The sequence below is a fragment of the Oncorhynchus nerka genome, linkage group LG10 (genome assembly GCF_034236695.1).
Source record: "Oncorhynchus nerka isolate Pitt River linkage group LG10, Oner_Uvic_2.0, whole genome shotgun sequence".
Lineage (NCBI taxonomy): Eukaryota > Metazoa > Chordata > Actinopteri > Salmoniformes > Salmonidae > Oncorhynchus > Oncorhynchus nerka.
In genome coordinates, this window is record NC_088405.1 from 37,562,460 (window position 1) to 37,580,527 (window position 18,068).

At 43.3% G+C, this 18,068-nt stretch overlaps 1 protein-coding gene across 2 annotated transcripts in view; it reads left to right on the plus strand.

The window, feature by feature from the left end:
* Nucleotides 1–18,068, plus strand: part of LOC115135265 (inositol polyphosphate-5-phosphatase A-like) — a 281,318-nt gene that overhangs the window by 184,993 nt on the left and 78,257 nt on the right. For both annotated transcript variants that reach the window (XM_029669757.2, XM_029669756.2), the window contains exon 9: nt 17,807–17,891. In XM_029669757.2, the coding sequence (XP_029525617.1) occupies nt 17,807–17,891 (85 nt within the window). The remainder of the gene's footprint in view (nt 1–17,806; nt 17,892–18,068) is intronic.

The following is an 18,068-nucleotide window of genomic DNA, read 5'->3' on the forward strand; positions in this document are numbered from 1 at the left end:
ATCAGGAGGATAGTATTATGGTAAAATTTGGAGGGCGAGGGAGAGCGTTGTATTCTTCTCTGTGTGTGGAGAAAAGGTGGTGTATAGTTTTTTTCCCTCTCGTTGCACATTTAACATCCTGGTAGAAATGAGGTGAAACAGATTTAAGTTTCCCTGCATTAAATCAAATCAAATCCAATGTATTTATATAGCCCTTCCGTACATCAGCTGATATCTCAGTGCTGTACAGAAACCCAGCCTAAAACCCCAAACAGCAAGAAATGCAGGTGTAGAAGCACGGTGCCTGGGAAAAACTCACTAGAAAGGCCAAAACCTAGGAAGAAACCTAGAGAGGAACCAGGCTATGAGGGGTGGCCAGCCTCTTCTGGCTGTGCCGGGTGGAAATTATAACAGAACATGGCCAAGATGTTCAAATGTTCATAAATGACCAGCATGGTCAAATAATAATAATCATAGTAGTTGTCGAGGGTGCAACAAGTCAGCACCTCAGGAGTAAATGTCAGTTGGCTTTTCATAGCCGATCATTAAGAGTATCTCTACCACTCCTGCTGTCTCTAGAGAGTTGAAAACAGCATGTCTAGGACAGGTAGCACGTCCCGTGAACAGGTCAGGATTCCATAGCCGCAGGCAGAACAGTTGAAGCTGGAGGAGCAGCACGCCCAGGTGGACTGGGGACAGCAAGGAGTCATGCCAGGTAGTCCTGAGGCATGGTCCTCCGAGAGAGAGAAAGAAAGAGAATTAGAGAGAGCATACTTAAATTCACACAGGACACCGGATAAGACAGGAGAAGTAATCCAGATATAACAAACTGACCCTAGCCCCCCGACACATAAAATATTGCAGCATAAAAACTGGAGGCTGAGACAGGAGGGGTTAGGAGGCAATGTGGCCCCATCCGATGATACCCCCGAACAGGGCCAAACAGGAAGGATATAACCACACCCACTTTGCCCCCACACCACTAGAGGGATATCTTCAACCACCAACTTACCATCCTGAGACAAGGCCGAGTATAGCCCACAAAGATCTCCGCCACGGCACAACCCAAGGGGGGCGCCAACCCAGACAGGAAGATCACATCAGTGACTCAACCCACTCAAATGACGCACCCCTCCTGGGGACTGCATGAAAGAGCACCAGTAAGACAGTGACTCAGCCCCTGTAATAGGGTTAGAGGCAGAGAATCCCAGTGGAAAGAGGGGAACCGGCCAGGCAGAGACAGCAAGGGCGGTTCGTTGCTCCAGAGCCTTTCCGTTCACCTTCACACTCCTGGGCCAGACTACATATGACCCACTGAAGAGATAGGCTTGTGTCTTGTGACCGTACCGTACGTGTAGGTATGTACGGCAGGACCAAATCAGAGAGATGGGTAGGAGCAAGCCCATGTAATGCTTTGTAGGTTAGCAGTAAAAACCTTGAAATCATCCCTTGCCTTAACAGGAAGCCAGTGTAGGGAGGCTAGCACTGGATTAATATGGTCAAATTTTGGGGTTCTAGTCAGGATTCTAGCAGCCGTATTTAGCACTAACTGAAGTTTATTTAGTGCTTTTTCCGGGTAGCCGGAAAGTAGTCTAACCTAGAAGAAACAAAAGCATGGATTCATTTTTCTGCATCATTTTTGGACAGAAGGTTTCTGATTTTTGCAATGTTACGTAGATGGAAAAAAGCTGTCCTTCAAACAGTCTTGATATGTTCGTCAAAAGAGAGATCAGGGTCCTTCACAGGTCCTTCACAGTTTTATTTGAGACGACTGTACAACCATTAAGATTAATTGTCAGATTCAACAGAAGATCTTTTTGTTTCTTGGGACCTAGAACAAGCATCTCTGTTTTGTCCGAGTTTAAAAGTAGAAAGTTTGCAGCCATCCACTTCCTTATGTCTGAAACACAGACTTCTAGCGAGGGCAATTTTGGGGCTTCACCATGTTTCATTGAAATGTACAGCTGTGTGTCATCCGCATAGTGAAAGTTAACATTATGTTTTCAAATGACATCCCCAAGAGGTAAAATATATAGTGAAAACAATAGTGGTCCTAAAACGGAACCTTGAGGAACACCGAAATTTACAGTTGATTTGTCAGAGGACAAACTGATACCTTTCCGACAGATAAGATCTAAACCAGGCCAGAACTTGTCCGTGTAGACCAATTTGGGTTTCCAATCTCTCCAAAAGAATGTGGTGATCGATGGTATCAAAAGCAGTACTAAGGTCTAGGAGCACGAGGACAGATGCAGAGCCTCGGTCTGCCATTAAAAGGTAATTTACCACCTTCACAAGTGCAGTCTCAGTGCTATGATGGGGTCTAAAACCAGACTGAAGCATTTCGTATACATTGTTTGTCTTCAGGAAGGCAATGAGTTGCTGCGCAACAGCCTTTTCCTAAAATAATTGAGAGAAATAGAAGATTAGATATAGGCCGATTTAGTTTTTTATATTTTCTGGGTTAAGGTTTGGCTTTTTCAAGAGAGGCTTTATTACTGCCACTTTTAGTGAGTTTGGTACACATCTGGTGGATAGAGAGACGTTTATTATGTTCAACATAGGAGGGCCAAGCACAGGAAGCAGCTCTTTCAGTAGTTTAGTTGGAATAGGCTCCAGTATGCAGCTTGAAGGTTTAGAGGCCATGATTATTTTCATCATTGTGTCAAGAGATATAGTAGTAAAACACTTGTGTCTCTCTTGATCCTAGGTCCTGGCAGAGTTGTGCAGACTCAGGACAACTGAGCCTATAAGGAATACGCAGATTTAAAGAGGAGTCCGTAATTTGCTTTCTAATAATCATTAACTTTTCCTCAAAGAAGTTCATGAATTTATTACTGCTGAAGTGAAAGGCATCCTCACTTGGGGAATGCTGCTTTTTAGTTAGCTTTGCGACAGTATCAAAAATACATTTTGGATTGTTCTTATTTTCCTCAATTAAGTTGGAAAAATGTGAATATTAAAGTCACCAAAAATTTGAATATTATCTGCTATGAGTACAAGGTCCGATAGGAATTCAGGACACTCAATGAGGAACGCTGTGTATGGCCCAGGAGGCCTGTAAACAGTAGCTATAAAAAGTGATTGAGTAGGCTGCATAGATTTCATGACAAGAAGCTCAAAAGACGAAAACATATATATTTTTTTGTAAATTGAAATTTGTTATCGTAAATTTTAGCAACACCTCCTCCTTTGCGGGATGCACGGGGGATATGGTCACTAGTGTGACCAGGAGGTTAGGCCTCATTTAACACAGTAAATTCATCAGGCTTAAGCCACGTTTCAGTCAGGCCAATCGCATCAAGATTATGATCAGTAATTAGTTCATTGACTATAACTGCCTTTGAAGTAAGGGATCTAACATTAAGTAGCCCTATTTTGAGATGTGAGATATCACGATCTCTTTCAATAATTGCAGGAATGGAGGAGGTCTTTATCCTAGTGAGATTGCTAATGCGAACACCGCCATGTTTAGTTTTACCCAACCTAGGTCGAGGCACAGACACGGTCTCAATGGGGATAGCTGAGCTGACTACACTGACTGTGCTAGTGGCAGACTCCACTTAGCTGGCAGGCTGGCTAACAGCCTGCTGCCTGGCCTGCACCCTATTTCATTGTGGAGCTAGAGGAGTTAGAGCCCTGTCTTTGTTGGTAGATAAGATGAGAGCACCCCTCCAGCTAGGATGGAGTCCGTCACTCCTCAGCAGGCCAGGCTTGGTCCTGTTTGTGGGTGAGTCCCAGAAAGAGGGCCAATTATCTACAAATGCTTTTGGGAGGAGCAGAAAACAGTTTTCAACCAGCGATTGAGTTGTGAGACTCTGCTGTAGAGCTCATCACTCCCCCTAACTGGGAGGGGGCCAGAGACAATTACTCGATGCCGACACATCTTTCTAGCTGATTTACACGCTGAAGCTATGTTGCGCTTGGTGATCTCTGACTGTTTCATCCTAACATCGTTGGTGCCGACGTGGATAACAATATCTCTATACTCTCTACACTCGCCAGTTTAGCTTTAGCCAGCACCATCTTCAGATTAGCCTTCACGTCAGTAGCCCTGCCCCCTGGTAAACAGTGTATGATCGCTGGATGATACGTTTTAAGTCTAATACTGCGGGTAATGGAGTCGCCAATGACTAGGGTTTTCAATCTGTCAGAGCTAATGGTGGGAAGCTTCGGCGTCTCAGACCCCGTAATGGGAGGAGTAGAGACAAGAGAAGGCTCGGCCTCAGACTCCGACTCGCCGCTTAATGGGGAAAACCGGTTGAAAGTTTCTGCCGGCTGCGGGGACCGTGCCAGGGGATTTGTACTAACATTACTATCTGTACTTACTGATGGCACAGATGCTGTTTCATCTTTTCCTACACTGAAATTACCCTTGTCTAACGATTGCGTCTGAAGCTGGGCTTGCAGCACAGCTATCCTCGCCGTAAGGCGATCGTTCTCCTGTATATTATGAGTACAGCGACTGCAATTAGAAGGCATCATGTCAATGTTACTACTTAGCTTCGGTTGTTGAAGGTCCTGACGAACCACGTCCAGATAAATCGTCCGGAGTGAAAAAAGTTGAATGAAAAAAAGGTTGAGTGAGTGAAAAACTAAAAATATAAACGGTAATTAAAAAGTAAAAACCGTAAAGTTGTCAGGTAGCAAAGTAAGGTTAGCAACAAAACGCACAGCAACACGTAAACAAGTCAAGTTGTGACCGGAAATGCTCAACATCAGTTTCTGTCACGTGTTCCAAATGGCAATACACTGGGTCACTGCTACTCTAACTTCCGCGAAGAAAAAGGCTTGTTTTCAGTAGCTTAGGCTACATTATGTATCTCATTACAGTGCCCTCTCATTGAAGAAAATGTGTCACTGCCATCGAATGACCGCAGCAGTAGGGTTTGTGACATTATGTACATTTTTCAGAATAGTGCTCTTTCAGTCTCTTGAAGCATGTCTGGGGAAGGTCTGGGGTGGCAGGGTAGCCTAGTGGTTAGAGCGATGGACTAGTAACCGGAAGGTTGCAAGATTGAATCCCACGAGCTGACAAGGTAAACATCTGTTATTGAGCCCCTGAACAAGGCAGTTAACCCACTAGGCCGTCATTGAAAATAAGAATTGGTTCTTAACTGACTTGCCAAGTTCATTAAAGGTAAAATAACAGGGAGAAAACCCATCAGAGTTCATTTCAATGGGATCGATATGTATTCATTTATATGCAGAAAAGCCAACAGACAAGGACAAAGTAGGCATATATCTTTATTTTGAATCCTTTAATGTTGTGTCAATATGAAAATACGACAGATGCTTTCAAACCTGCCATTTCTTAATTTGTCTATTTTTAATATTTAAAAGTAATAACCTCAATAATCATAATGGAATGCCATGATATTAACGATGTGTAATGGCTTGTTTCAAGTAGGTTTTCATTAAGAAGCATAGCCATGTAAAAAAAGTGATGGTTATGTTGGCGACTGTGTACAATGGCCTGGCCAATTACCGTAATCTCAAATTCCAAGACTGTCACAGCCCTTTACTTTTGTTAGAAATCTATTTATTTTTACAGACTAACTTGTATTTTCATTGTGGCCCATTTGGCCCTAGGAGACTGAGACACATGGGTTTGCAAACACAACTTTTAAACTAAAGAAATGTTACTGTCTTTAAGTGACCATTCCATTGGCTACTTGCACCACAAAAAATACAGGGGGAACTATCCTCGTAGTTGAATAGTGTTCTTTCAGTCTCTTGAAGCATGTCTGTTGGAAGGTCAATGATGACATCGTGTGTGTTAACCCCATCCAGCCACCAGCCTCCCCCACAACAAACAAATTTTCCCAGGCTGCTGTCCCCCCACTCTCCCCCCTCCCCTCCCCATCGCTCCTATTCTGCCTGGTCTGTGGTGGTGCTTTATGATGGAGGACTAGGAAGGAACCCACCACCGAGTGCCTTCTCTTTTTACAGCCTCATAAATATATTGTTTTCAGGGGTCTGGGAAGGAGTCCACCCTCCACCCAGAGATTTATCCCCCCCGATTAGCGAGGTGCTAGCATCCTGAATCATTAATTACACAAGTAGGCTTGCAGCGCTACTGCCATAATCTTAATTTCTTATCTCTTCTCTGTTAGATGGAGCCTCTTAAGTAAATTATTAGGTATAGGAAGTTAATTATATGTCGCTTATGTGCGTTTTAAATGCACTTGGATGCCGGTTCTGCTGTAGATCTGGAAGCATTCCATGAACCTGGGATCTGGACTCCATGAATCCTCCCTAACTCACACACACAGCTCTATATTACAGTTGAAATCAGAAGTTTACATACACCTTAGCCAAATACATTTACAATCAGTTTTTCACAATTCCTGACATTTAATCATAGTAAAAATTCCCTGTTTTAGGTCAGTTATGATCACCACTTCATTTCAAGAATGTGAAATGTCAGAATAATAGTAGAGAATGATTCATTTCAGCTGTTATTTCTTTCATCGCATTCCCAGTGGGTCAGAAGTTTACATACACTCAATTAGTATTTGGTAGCATTGCCTTTAAATTGTTTAGCTTGGGTCAAATGTTTCGGATAGCCTTCCACAAGCTTCCAACAATAAGTTGGATAAATTTTGGCTCGTTCCTCCTGACAAAGCTGGTGTAACTGAGTCAGGTTTGTAGGCCTCCTTGCTCGCACACGATTTCTCAGTTCTGCCCTCACATTTCCTATGGGATTGAGGTCAGGGCTTTTTGATGGCCACTCCAATACCTTGACTTTGTTGTCCTTTAGGCATTTTGCCACAACTTTGGAAGTATTCTTGGGGTCATTGTCCATTTGGAAGACCCATTTGCGACCAAGCTTTAACTTCCCGACTGATGTCTTGATGTTGCTTCAATATATACATACAATTTTCCTCCCTCATGTTGCCATCTATTTGGTGAAGTGCACCAGTCCCTCCTGCAGCAAAGCACCCCCACACCATGATACTGCCACCCCTGTGCTTCACTGTTGGAATGGTGTTCTTCGGCCTGCAAGCCTCCGCCTTTTTCCTCCAAACATAACAATGGTCATTATGGCCAAACAGGTCTATTTTTGTTTCATCAGACCAGAGGACATTTCTCCAAAAAGTATGATCTTTGTTCCCATGTGCAGTTGCAAACCGTAGTCTGGCTTTTTTATGGCGGTTTTGGAGCAGTGGCTTCTTCCTTGCTGAGAGGCCTTTCAGGTTATGTTGATATAGGACTCGTTTTACTGTGGATATAGATACTTTTGTGCCTGTTTCCTCCAGCATCTTCACAAGGTTCTTTGCTGTTGTTCTGGGATTGATTTGCATTCCTTCTCACCAAAGTACGTTCATCTCTAGGAGACAGAACGCATCTCCTTCCTGAGCGGTATGATGGCTGCGTACTATTGTTTGTACAGATGAACGTGATACCTTCATGTATTTGGAAATTGCTTCCAAGAATGGACCAGACTTGTGGTCTACAATTTCTTTCTGAGGTCTTGGCTGATTTCTCTTGATTTTCCCATGATGTCAAGTAAAGAGGCACTGAGTTTGAAGGTAGGCCTTGAAATACATCCACAGGTACACCTCCAATTGACTTGAATTATGTCAATTAGCCTATCAGAAGCTTCTAAAGCCATGGCATCATTTTCTGGGATTTTCCAAGCTGTTTAAAGGCGCAGTCAACTTAGTGTATGTAAACTTCTGACCCACTGGAATTGTGATACAGTAAATTATAAGTGTGTCATGCAAGAAGTAGATGTCCTAACCGACTTGCCAGAACAATAGTTTAACAAGACATTTGTGGAGTGGTTGAAAAACAAGTTTTAATGACTCCAACCTAAGTGTATGTAAACTTCAGACTTCAACTGTACCTCTGGCTCTATTACGTACTGTGGGTTTCTGGATTTCTCTCCTTTCTTAATGTTCCGTGACCATGTCCCTACAGGGCCTTCGGAAAGTTTTCAGACCCCTTGACATTTTCCACATTTTATTACGTGACAGCCTTATGCTAAAATGTATTAAATAGTTTTTTCCCATCATCAATATACACACAATACCACATAATGACAAAGCAAAAACAGGTGTTGCGGAATGCTTGTGCTTCTAGTTCCGACAGTGCATCAATATCTAACAAGTAATCTAACAATTTCACAACAACTACCTTATACACGCAAGTGTAAAGGGATAAATAAGAATATGTACATATAACTTATGTACGAGCGATGGCCGTGCGGCATAGGCAAGATGCAGTAGATGGTACAGAGTACAGTATATACATATGAGATGAGTAATGTAGGGTATGTAACATGTAAAGTGGTATTGTTTAAAGGGACTTTTTATTACATCCAATTTTTAATTATTAAAGTGGCTAGAGATTTGAGTCAGTATGTTGGCAGCAGCCACTCAATGTTAGTGATGGCTGTTTAACAGTCTGATGGCCTTAAGATAGAGAGTCTGAAAAACAGCTTCTGTCCCAGCTTTGATGCACCCTGTACTGACCTCGCCTTCTGGATGGTAGCTCGGTGAACAGGCAGTGGCTCGTTTGGTTGTTGTCCTTGATGATCTCTTTTGGCCTTTCTGTGACATCGGGTGCTGTAGGTGTCCTGGAGGGCAGGTTGTTTGCCCCCGGTGATGCGTTGTGCAGACCTCACCACCCTTTGGAGAGCCCTGCGGTTGTGGGTGGTGCAGTTGCCCTATGGGTCTCACGGTCGCTGCCGGTTGTGACAGAGCCTGGACTCGAACCCAGAATCTCTAGTCGCACCGCTAGCACTGCGGTGTAGCGCCTTAGACCACTGCGCCACTCAGGAGGCCGGTGATGTTGTTTCCTACCTTCACCACCTGGGGCGGCCCGTCAGGAAGTCCAGGACACAATTGCACAGGGCGGGGTTCAGACCCAGGGCCTCGAGCTTGGAGGGTACTATGGTGTTGAATGCTCAGCTATAGTCAATAAACAGCATTCTTACATAGGTATTCCTCTTGTCCAGATCGGATAGGGCTGTGTGATGGCGATTGCATCGTCTGTGGACCTATTTGGGCGGTAAGCATATTGACATTTTTTTTTTTTTAACCAGGTAAGCTAGTTGAGAACAAGTTCTCATTTACAACTGCGACCTGGCCAAGATAAAGCAAAACAGTGCGACAAACAACAAGACAGAGTTACACATGGACTAAACAAACATACAGTCAATAACACAATAGAAAAAGTCTATATACAGTATGTGCAAATGACGTGAGGAGGTAAGGCAATAAATAGGCAATAGTAGCAAAGTAATTACAGTTTAGCAAATTAACACTGGAGTGATAGATGTACAGATGATGTGCAAGTAGAAATACTGGCGAGCAAAAAAGTAAATAAAACTATGGGGATGAGGTCGGTAGTTGGATGGGCTGTTTACAGATGGGCTGTGTACAGCTGCAGCGATCGGTAAGCTGCTCAGATAGCTGATGCTTAAAGATAGTGAGGGAGATATAAGTCTCCAACTTCAGCAATTTTTGCAATTCATTCCAGTCATTCGCAGCAGAGAACTGGAAGTAAAGGCAGCCAAAGGAGGTGTTGGCTTTGGGGATGACCAGTGAGATATACCTGCTGGAGAGCTGCTATGGGTGGGTGTTGTTATGGTGACCAGTGAGCTGAGATAAGGTGTAGCTTTACCAAGCAAAGACTTATAGATGACTTGGAGCCAGTGGGTCTGGTGACGAATATGTAGTGAGGGCCATCCGACGAGAGCATACAGGTCGCAGTGGTGGGTGGTATATGGGGCTTTGGTGACAAACAGGATGGCACTGTGATAGACTGCATCCAGTTTGCTGAGTAGATTTGGACGCTATTTTGTAGTTTTACAAGGGTATGTTTGGCAGCGTGAGTGAAGGAGGCGTTGTTGTGAATTAGGAAGCCGACTCTAGATTTAATTTTGGATTGGAGATGCTTAATGTGAGTCTGGATGGAGAGTTTACAGTCTAGCCTGACACCTAGGTATTTGTAGTTGTCCACATATTCTAAGTCAGAACCGCCCAGAGTAGTGATGCTAGTCGGCCGGGTGCGGGCAGCGATCGGTTGAAAAGCATGCATTTAGTTTTACTAGCGTTTAAGAGCAGTTTGAGGCCACGGAAGGAGTGTTGAAGCTCGTTTGTAGATTTGTTAACAGTGTCCAAAAAAGGGCCAGATGTATACAGAATGGTGTCGTCTGCGTAGAGGTTGATCAGGCAATCACCAGCAGCAAGAGTGACGTTGTTGATATATACAGAGAAAAGAGTCGGCCCGAGAATTGAACCCTGTGGTACTCCCATAGAGATTGCCAGAGGTCCGGACAACCTGCCCTCCGATTTGACACACTGAACTCTATCTGAGAAGTATTTAGTGAACCAGGAGAGGCAGTCATTTGTTGAGTCTGCCGATAAGAATACGGTGATTGACAGAGTCGAAAGCCTTGGCCAGGTTGATGAAGTGGGTCTAGGGTGACAGGTAAGATGGCGGTGATAGTATCGTTAACTAGTCTCTCAAAGTACTTCATGATCACCAAAGTTAGTGCTACGAGGCGATAGTCATATAGTTCAGTTACTTTTGCATTCTTGGGTACAGGAACAATGTGTAACTGGGACCGCGTACTGTTAACAGCTTAGCTTCCTCCACTGTCCGACTGCCCCATACTGTGCTCAAACCAGTGATCCTGCTTCGCATGCACATGACCGCCCTCCTTGACAACGTTCCAACATGTTGAGCCACCCAAAAGGGTACCGATTGGATGGCTCCATCCCTGACATTTCAAGCTTACGGCATATTCTTAACTCTGTTACATATGTTCATTACATCACCACATACTAAGTAGTATGCAAGTGTGGATATTGGGACCGAGTTCATGACTGCACAAATCCCATGCAAATTATAGCAGATGCCCATAGAGAGCACATGCCCCCTCAGTTTTCTCCTGTTTTTTAATTTGTCAGATGTTAAATGAATGACTAAATGTTTTATCATATTTTGTGGATGGGCCACACTGACTGGACCAGGCAAAGATAATTCTTTCCCCCAATTATCCCTAGTAAGTGGTGCACCACAGAGCAGAGAGAGCGACACAGTGTTTAATTTGAGTTTAGCTGCCAGTGATGGGAAGGACTTGCAAGAGGTATGCTTGTAAATTAACATTTGATCAAGCTACAAAGCCTTTCCTTCTTGATGATTAAATAAAATCTAAATGTTATTATTCTCTGTAATTCTAGCCACCTAGCAATTATATTAAGTTGGCTTTAGCTAGCCAGCTAGATATGTGACTGGGTGATCGGGAACCTAACTAGCACCAAGCCACTTCAGGCTATCAATCAAGTTAGCTGGCATGCCTGCTGGCAAGGTTGCAGGAATTTAGAAATACAAGCAATTACGAAATGTACTGAATAAAACTCACATTCCTTTCAATCTTTTACCCAGATTTTAGCAGAGAAGCACATTTTAGTTTATTTTTAAAAAATGAACCACCAGTCAGGAGGATACAAACAGCTCAATAGTTAAACTTAGACATGCAGAAAAATACTTAGTTGAAATGGAATACCTAGTCAGTTGCACTCAACTGAAATGTGTCTTCAACATTTAACCCAACCTCTCTGAATTAGAGAGGTGCCGGAGGCTGCCTTAATCAACGACCACGTCATCAGGGGAGCAGCTGTTGAGGGTTAACTGCCATGCTCAAGGGCAGAACGGAAGATTTTTCCACCTTGCCGGCTCAGGAATTCGAACCAGCGACCTTTCAGTTACGGGCCCAATGCTTTTAAACGCTAAGCTACCTTATGATAATGTATTGATGTGTGTTATGTCATTTGGATGTAAGGTGTTTGATGGGGGTGAAGTCAGGGATCTGTGCAGACCAGTCAAGTTCTTCCACATACCCTTTCTGTATGGACTTCGTCAGGCTGAAATGGGAAAGGGCCTTCCCCAAACTGTTGGAAGCTCAGAATGGCATTGTATGCTGTAGCGTTAAGGAGCCTAGCCCAGACCATTATTCCTCCTGCACTATGCACTGGGGCAGGGAGCGCTCTCCTGGTATCCGCGGCAACCTTTACACCACTCCAGCTGACGCTCGGCCATGGAAACCCATTTCATGAAGCTCCAGACGAGCAGTCGTTGTGCTGACGAGGACTCACGTTCTGTGAGCTTGTGTGGCTGAGCCGCTGTTGCGCCTAGAAGTTCCCACGTCACAATAACTGCACTTACAGTTCACCGGGGCAGCTCTAACATAGCAGATTTTTTGGAAAGGTGGTGTAAGTCACTGAGCTCTTCAGTAAGGATGTGTTCTCGATTTTATACACTTGTCAGCAACGGGTGTAGCTGACGTAGCAGATTCTACTGATTTAAAGGGGTGTACAAATATCTGTTAGGTCCTGCAGTACAGATTCAAAGACTAATGCCTTGCAACAAAGGGCAGCTATTGGTAGAAAAAAATATACATTGAATATTTCTTTCAGCACAGGGAAGACGTTAATTACACTTTTGAGTCACGATACAGGCGTCCTTCCTGAATTTCGCCAATGGTGACTTTAAAACAGTTGAATGGCACAACACTAACCTATTTGACAGTGAAAAGGAAGCCTGTACAGAATTGAAAATATTCCAAAACATGCAGTCAAGGCACTACAATAAACTGCAGAAAATGTGGCAAAGAAAGTAACTTATTTTCAATGATGGCCTAGGAACAGTGGGTTAACTGCCTGTTCAGGGGCAGAACGACAGAATTGTACCTTGTCAGCTCGGGGGTTTGAACTTGCAACCTTCCGGTTACTAATCCAATGCTCTAATCACTAGGCTACCCTGCCACCCCAAAAATGGCTGTCCAACTATGGAGTTTAGTATACAAAGAAACAGAACAGAGCTAAGCACAGGCAAAAAAAGAGGAAAACCTTGTCTGCTTTTCAACAGGCACACATATGCAGTGGAGTTACTTACCAAGACATTGAATGTTCCTGAGTGGCCTAGTTAGATTTGGCTTAAGTCTGTCAAGACATGAAAATGGCTGTCCAGCTATTAACAATCAACTTGAATGTGCAAAGCTCTTAGACTTAACCAGAAAGACGCAAATGTGGTACTGACTCCGGTAGATTGGATATTCATTTTTCAACACATGTTTTGTCTTGGTCATTATGGGGTATTGTGTGTAGATGGGTGAGACATTTTTAATTGAGGTTGTAACAAAATGTGGAATACTTTCTGAAGACACGGGATTGCTGATGCTTTTTATTGTCACAAACCAGCTCGAAGTTCGGTAACAAAAGGGAGACAAGAATAACAAAATACAATTAAATTAAATAAATACCATTGTTAATTGTGTGTAATCAGTAGTGTTTGGCATGCATAAATGTGATAATGCAGGGTGTTGAAAGGTGCCAAAGCATACAACCAAAAGGCCACAAAAACACCAATAGAGGTGTCTGCATGGAGAGAGTGTTCTCCATGAATGGGGAAGTGGTGTATTTATCCCGGGCCCAGGTGTTTCCCATGTAGCTGACGCCCCCCATAAAACCGGTGACCAACAAGGACCCCGAAACATACCAGCCTCTGCGTCCCAAATTGATGGTGTAAATGTTCACACTTCCATTTGCCCCAGCCAACCACAACCTCCCCAGACCTCAGCAACCTTTGTGCACAGGAAGCAATGTTTAAGAGGAAAGAAGAAAACGAGACCAGAAGCGACAGAACAGGACAATACCAAACAATGATCAGTCACATAAACATTCAGGGACAGGGCATGTCAGCAACAAGCTCCAACGAAAATAACATCCCAGGGTCCTTATTACATTTTGGCAACATCAACGTAACAGAATTGACTACGTTTATCACTAAATTTCAATCTTGCAGTGTTCAGCGATCTTTAACAGCCGTTCTTTAGTACTTAATTCTAACAGTTCCTCTGATGGAAAGCGAATGAACTGGTCTACATTAGACGCCATAATCAGACGTAAATACATTTCTCTTCCCGCTCTGCTGACCACACCAGACCACAAGAGAAGTGACAATCACACTAGGCACCACAGAAGAGAGATGAGATATGGAGCTTCCCCAAAACCTACAGTAACACAACCCTAGTCTTCGTGCAGATTTGCAGTGGGTCATTACGCACCGTAGCCCGCTGGCAAGGAAATAAGCCACCCAGCACGCTGGCAGATTACCCCAAGCCACAAATGTGCCCTTCAGACAACAGCTCAGGCCACAGACACCACACAAACAAAATAACCATGCCCAAAGTTTACAAAAATGAAACACGTCGCTAAGCCTAACAGCGGAAAAAGGCTATAGCTCCGGGTAGTAAGTGTCACTACCCTACCCAAATCTCCCACTGAGGTACACAGACAATTGTACTCACCCAGACCAATGTCCCAACAGCAAGTAGAGCAAGAGTCTCCAGCCTGGGCAGGGGCCTGGAAACTACCCAATATAGTCTTCAATGCAGCACACAACCAACTATCCACCGCAGTGGCAAGTTTACCTAACAAACAAAGGCAACCAATACTGGGCACCAAACATTACAACACAAACAAGCTGTAACAAAACAGGGAAACGAAGCACCTACAGAGTTTAACATTAACGCCATGTTTTCTCCCAAACACAATACCTTCAAGATCCCGGATGAGCCCCCACTTGTCACGAACCGGCTCGAAGTCCGTAACAAAAAGGGAGACAACGTGGAGATTAGGAATAACAAAAATATATTTATTAAGTAAACTAAATACAATTTACAATGGTGTGTGTAATCAGTAGTGTAAGTGAGTGTTTTGCATGCATATATGTGATTATGCGGGGTGTTGAAAGGTGCCAAAGCATTCTAACAGAAGGCCACAAAAATACCACAACAAAATCTATAAAGGTGTCTGCATGGAGATGGGGAAGTGGTGTATTTATCCTGGGACCCACCCGGGCCCAGGTGTGTCCCATGTCGCTGACGACCCTCCCGGCTCCGCCCACCGGCATCCTAAGAAGGAAAACGAGAGCAAAGAGAAGAAATACGGCAGACAGAGTGGGAGGGTCGTCACAGTATAATTCAATTAAATGTTTCAAGAACAAAATTACATGTAACTATTTAAGTAATTGTAGTGAGGACAGTAACATTAGTAATCTCAAAAGTGTAATATCATTTAAAAGTATGCATTAAAAAGTGTTTGTAATAGCATAAATGTGGCAAAACTAATGTAGACATTAATACATGCATATACATTACTTCCAAAATATTTTTGCATGCATGGTGGCTTCATCACATCCCCCTTTCTGTCACCTAAATAATGGGTGTATGACGCCTCTGCAGGCACACTCAGTCAGATCTCGTCATATGCCATTTGGAATAGCATGTTCAAATCAACTCAATCACAAACTAGAACATATACTGACCCAAAACATAAATGCAACATGCAAAAATGTCAAAGAGTTTACTGAGTTACAGTTAATATATGGAAATCAGTCCATTTGAAATAAAATCATTAGGTCCTAATCTATGGATTTCACGTGACTGGGTGGGCCTGGGAGGGCATAGGCCCACCCACAATCAGAATTTGTTTTTCCTCACAAAAGAGCTTTATTACAGACAGAAATGCTCCTATGCACCCCCCCCCCTCTGACGATCCTGCAGGTGAAGAAGCCGGATGTGGAGGTCCTGGGCTGGCATGGTTACACGTGGTCTGCGGTTGTGGGGCGTGTTGGACGTACAATTGCACGCTCCGTCAAAACATGAGACACCTGTGGCATTGTGTTGTGTGACAAAACTGCACATTTTAGAGTGGCCTTTTATTGACCCCAGCACAAGGTGCACCTGTGTAATTATCATGCTGTTTAATCAGCTTCTTGATATGCCACACCTGTCAGGTGGATGGATTATCTTGACAAAGGATAACATTCTTACTAACAGGGATGTAAACACTTTTGTGCACAACATTTGAGAGATATGTTTTTTCTACATATGGAACATTTCTGGGATCTTTTATTTCAGCTCATTACACACGGGACCAGCACTTTACATGTTGTGTTTATATTTTTGTTCATTGGAATTTGAGACTTGCACAGTTTGATTGTGATACCTCCGCACATTGACTCGGTACCCCCTGTATATAGCCTCGGTATTGGTATTTTGTGTTAGTTTTAATAAAAATTTTTACTTTAGTTTATTTGGTAAATATTTTCTTAACTCTATTTCTTGAACTGCATTGTTGGTTAAGGGCTTGTCAGTAACATTTCATGGTAAGGTCTACACCTGCACATGTGACAAATGTGATTTGATTTGAATAAAAACATTTGAAAGGCCCAAATCTGCACAGACGTATTCACGTTTTTTATTTATTTTTATTTCACCTTTATTTAACCAGGTAAGCAAGTTGAGAACAAGTTCTCATTTACAATTGCGACCTGGCCAAGATAAAGCAAAGCAGTTCGACACATACAACGACACAGAGTTACACATGGAGTAAAACAAACATACAGTCAATAATACAGTAAAAAAAACAAGTCTATATACAATGTGAGCAAATGAGGTGAGAAGGGAGGTAAAGGCAAAAAAGGCCATGGTGGCAAAGTAAATACAATATAGCAAGTAAAACACTGGAATGGTAGTTTTGCAATTGAAGAATGTGCAAAGTAGAAATAAAAATAATGGGGTGCAAAGTAGCAAAATAAATAAATTAATTAAATACAGTTGGGAAAGAGGTAGTTGTTTGGGCTAAATTATAGGTGGGCTATGTACAGGTGCAGTAATCTGTAAGATGCTCTGACAGTTGGTGCTTAAAGCTAGTGAGGGAGATAAGTGTTTCCAATTTTAAGAGATTTTTGTAGTTCGTTCCAGTCATTGGCAGCAGAGAACTGGAAGGAGAGGCGGCCAAAGAAAGAATTGGTTTTGGGGGTGACTAGAGAGATATACCTGCTGGAGCGTGTGCTACAGGTGGGAGATGCTATGGTGACCAGCGAGCTGAGATAAGGGGGGACTTTACCTAGCAGGGTCTTGTAGATGACATGGAGCCAGTGGGTTTGGCGACGAGTATGAAGCGAGGGCCAGCCAACGAGAGCATACAGGTCGCAATGGTGGGTAGTATATGGGGCTTTGGTGACAAAACGGATTGCACTGTGATAGACTGCATCCAATTTGTTGAGTAGGGTATTGGAGGCTATTTTGTAAATGACATCGCCAAAGTCGAGGATTGGTAGGATGGTCAATTTTACAAGGGTATGTTTGGCAGCATGAGTGAAGGATGCTTTGTTGCGAAATAGGAAGCCAATTCTAGATTTAACTTTGGATTGGAGATGTTTGATATGGGTCTGGAAGGAGAGTTTACAGTCTAACCAGACACCTAAGTATTTGTAGTTGTCCACGTATTCTAAGTCAGAGCCGTCCAGAGTAGTGATGTTGGACAGGCGGGTAGGTGCAGGTAGCGATCGGTTGAAGAGCATGCATTTAGTTTTACTTGTATTTAAGAGCAATTGGAGGCCACGGAAGGAGAGTTGTATGGCATTGAAGCTTGCCTGGAGGGTTGTTAACACAGTGTCCAAAGAAGGGCCGGAAGTATACAGAATGGTGTCGTCTGCGTAGAGGTGGATCAGAGACTCACCAGCAGCAAGAGCGACCTCATTGATGTATACAGAGAAGAGAGTCGGTCCAAGAATTGAACCCTGTGGCGTTAACTGATTTTTAGTTGAATATTGAACATTGTTATCCACAGGGGTGCAAACGTCTTGCAATGTTGCTACCACTAGGTGGTGGTGTACACCTCATAAATAAAATGCCCCGAGGCAACCAAACACTAAGGCCCAGCAGAGAGTCCCATCAACAGTATACAACTCCACTTGGATCAATTCACTTTTAATGACAAATAATTTTCATGTTTTTCAGGATCACTGACCAGCGGTTTGAGAAGGTGCCATATTTTGTCTTTGGGGACTTCAACTTCAGGTTGGATACAAGGCAGGTTATCGAGGTAAGCACATTGATGCATGTGTTGCGAACATATCAGTTAGTGTCTACACTATAGGTGATTCGGCACATGCACCTTGACATGGATAGGTGTTGCTGATATCTCTCTCTCTGTGTGTGTGTGCACAATTTTCTAGGGTTTTGTGGGGGACAACAGCCATCACAGTTATCGCTCATTTTC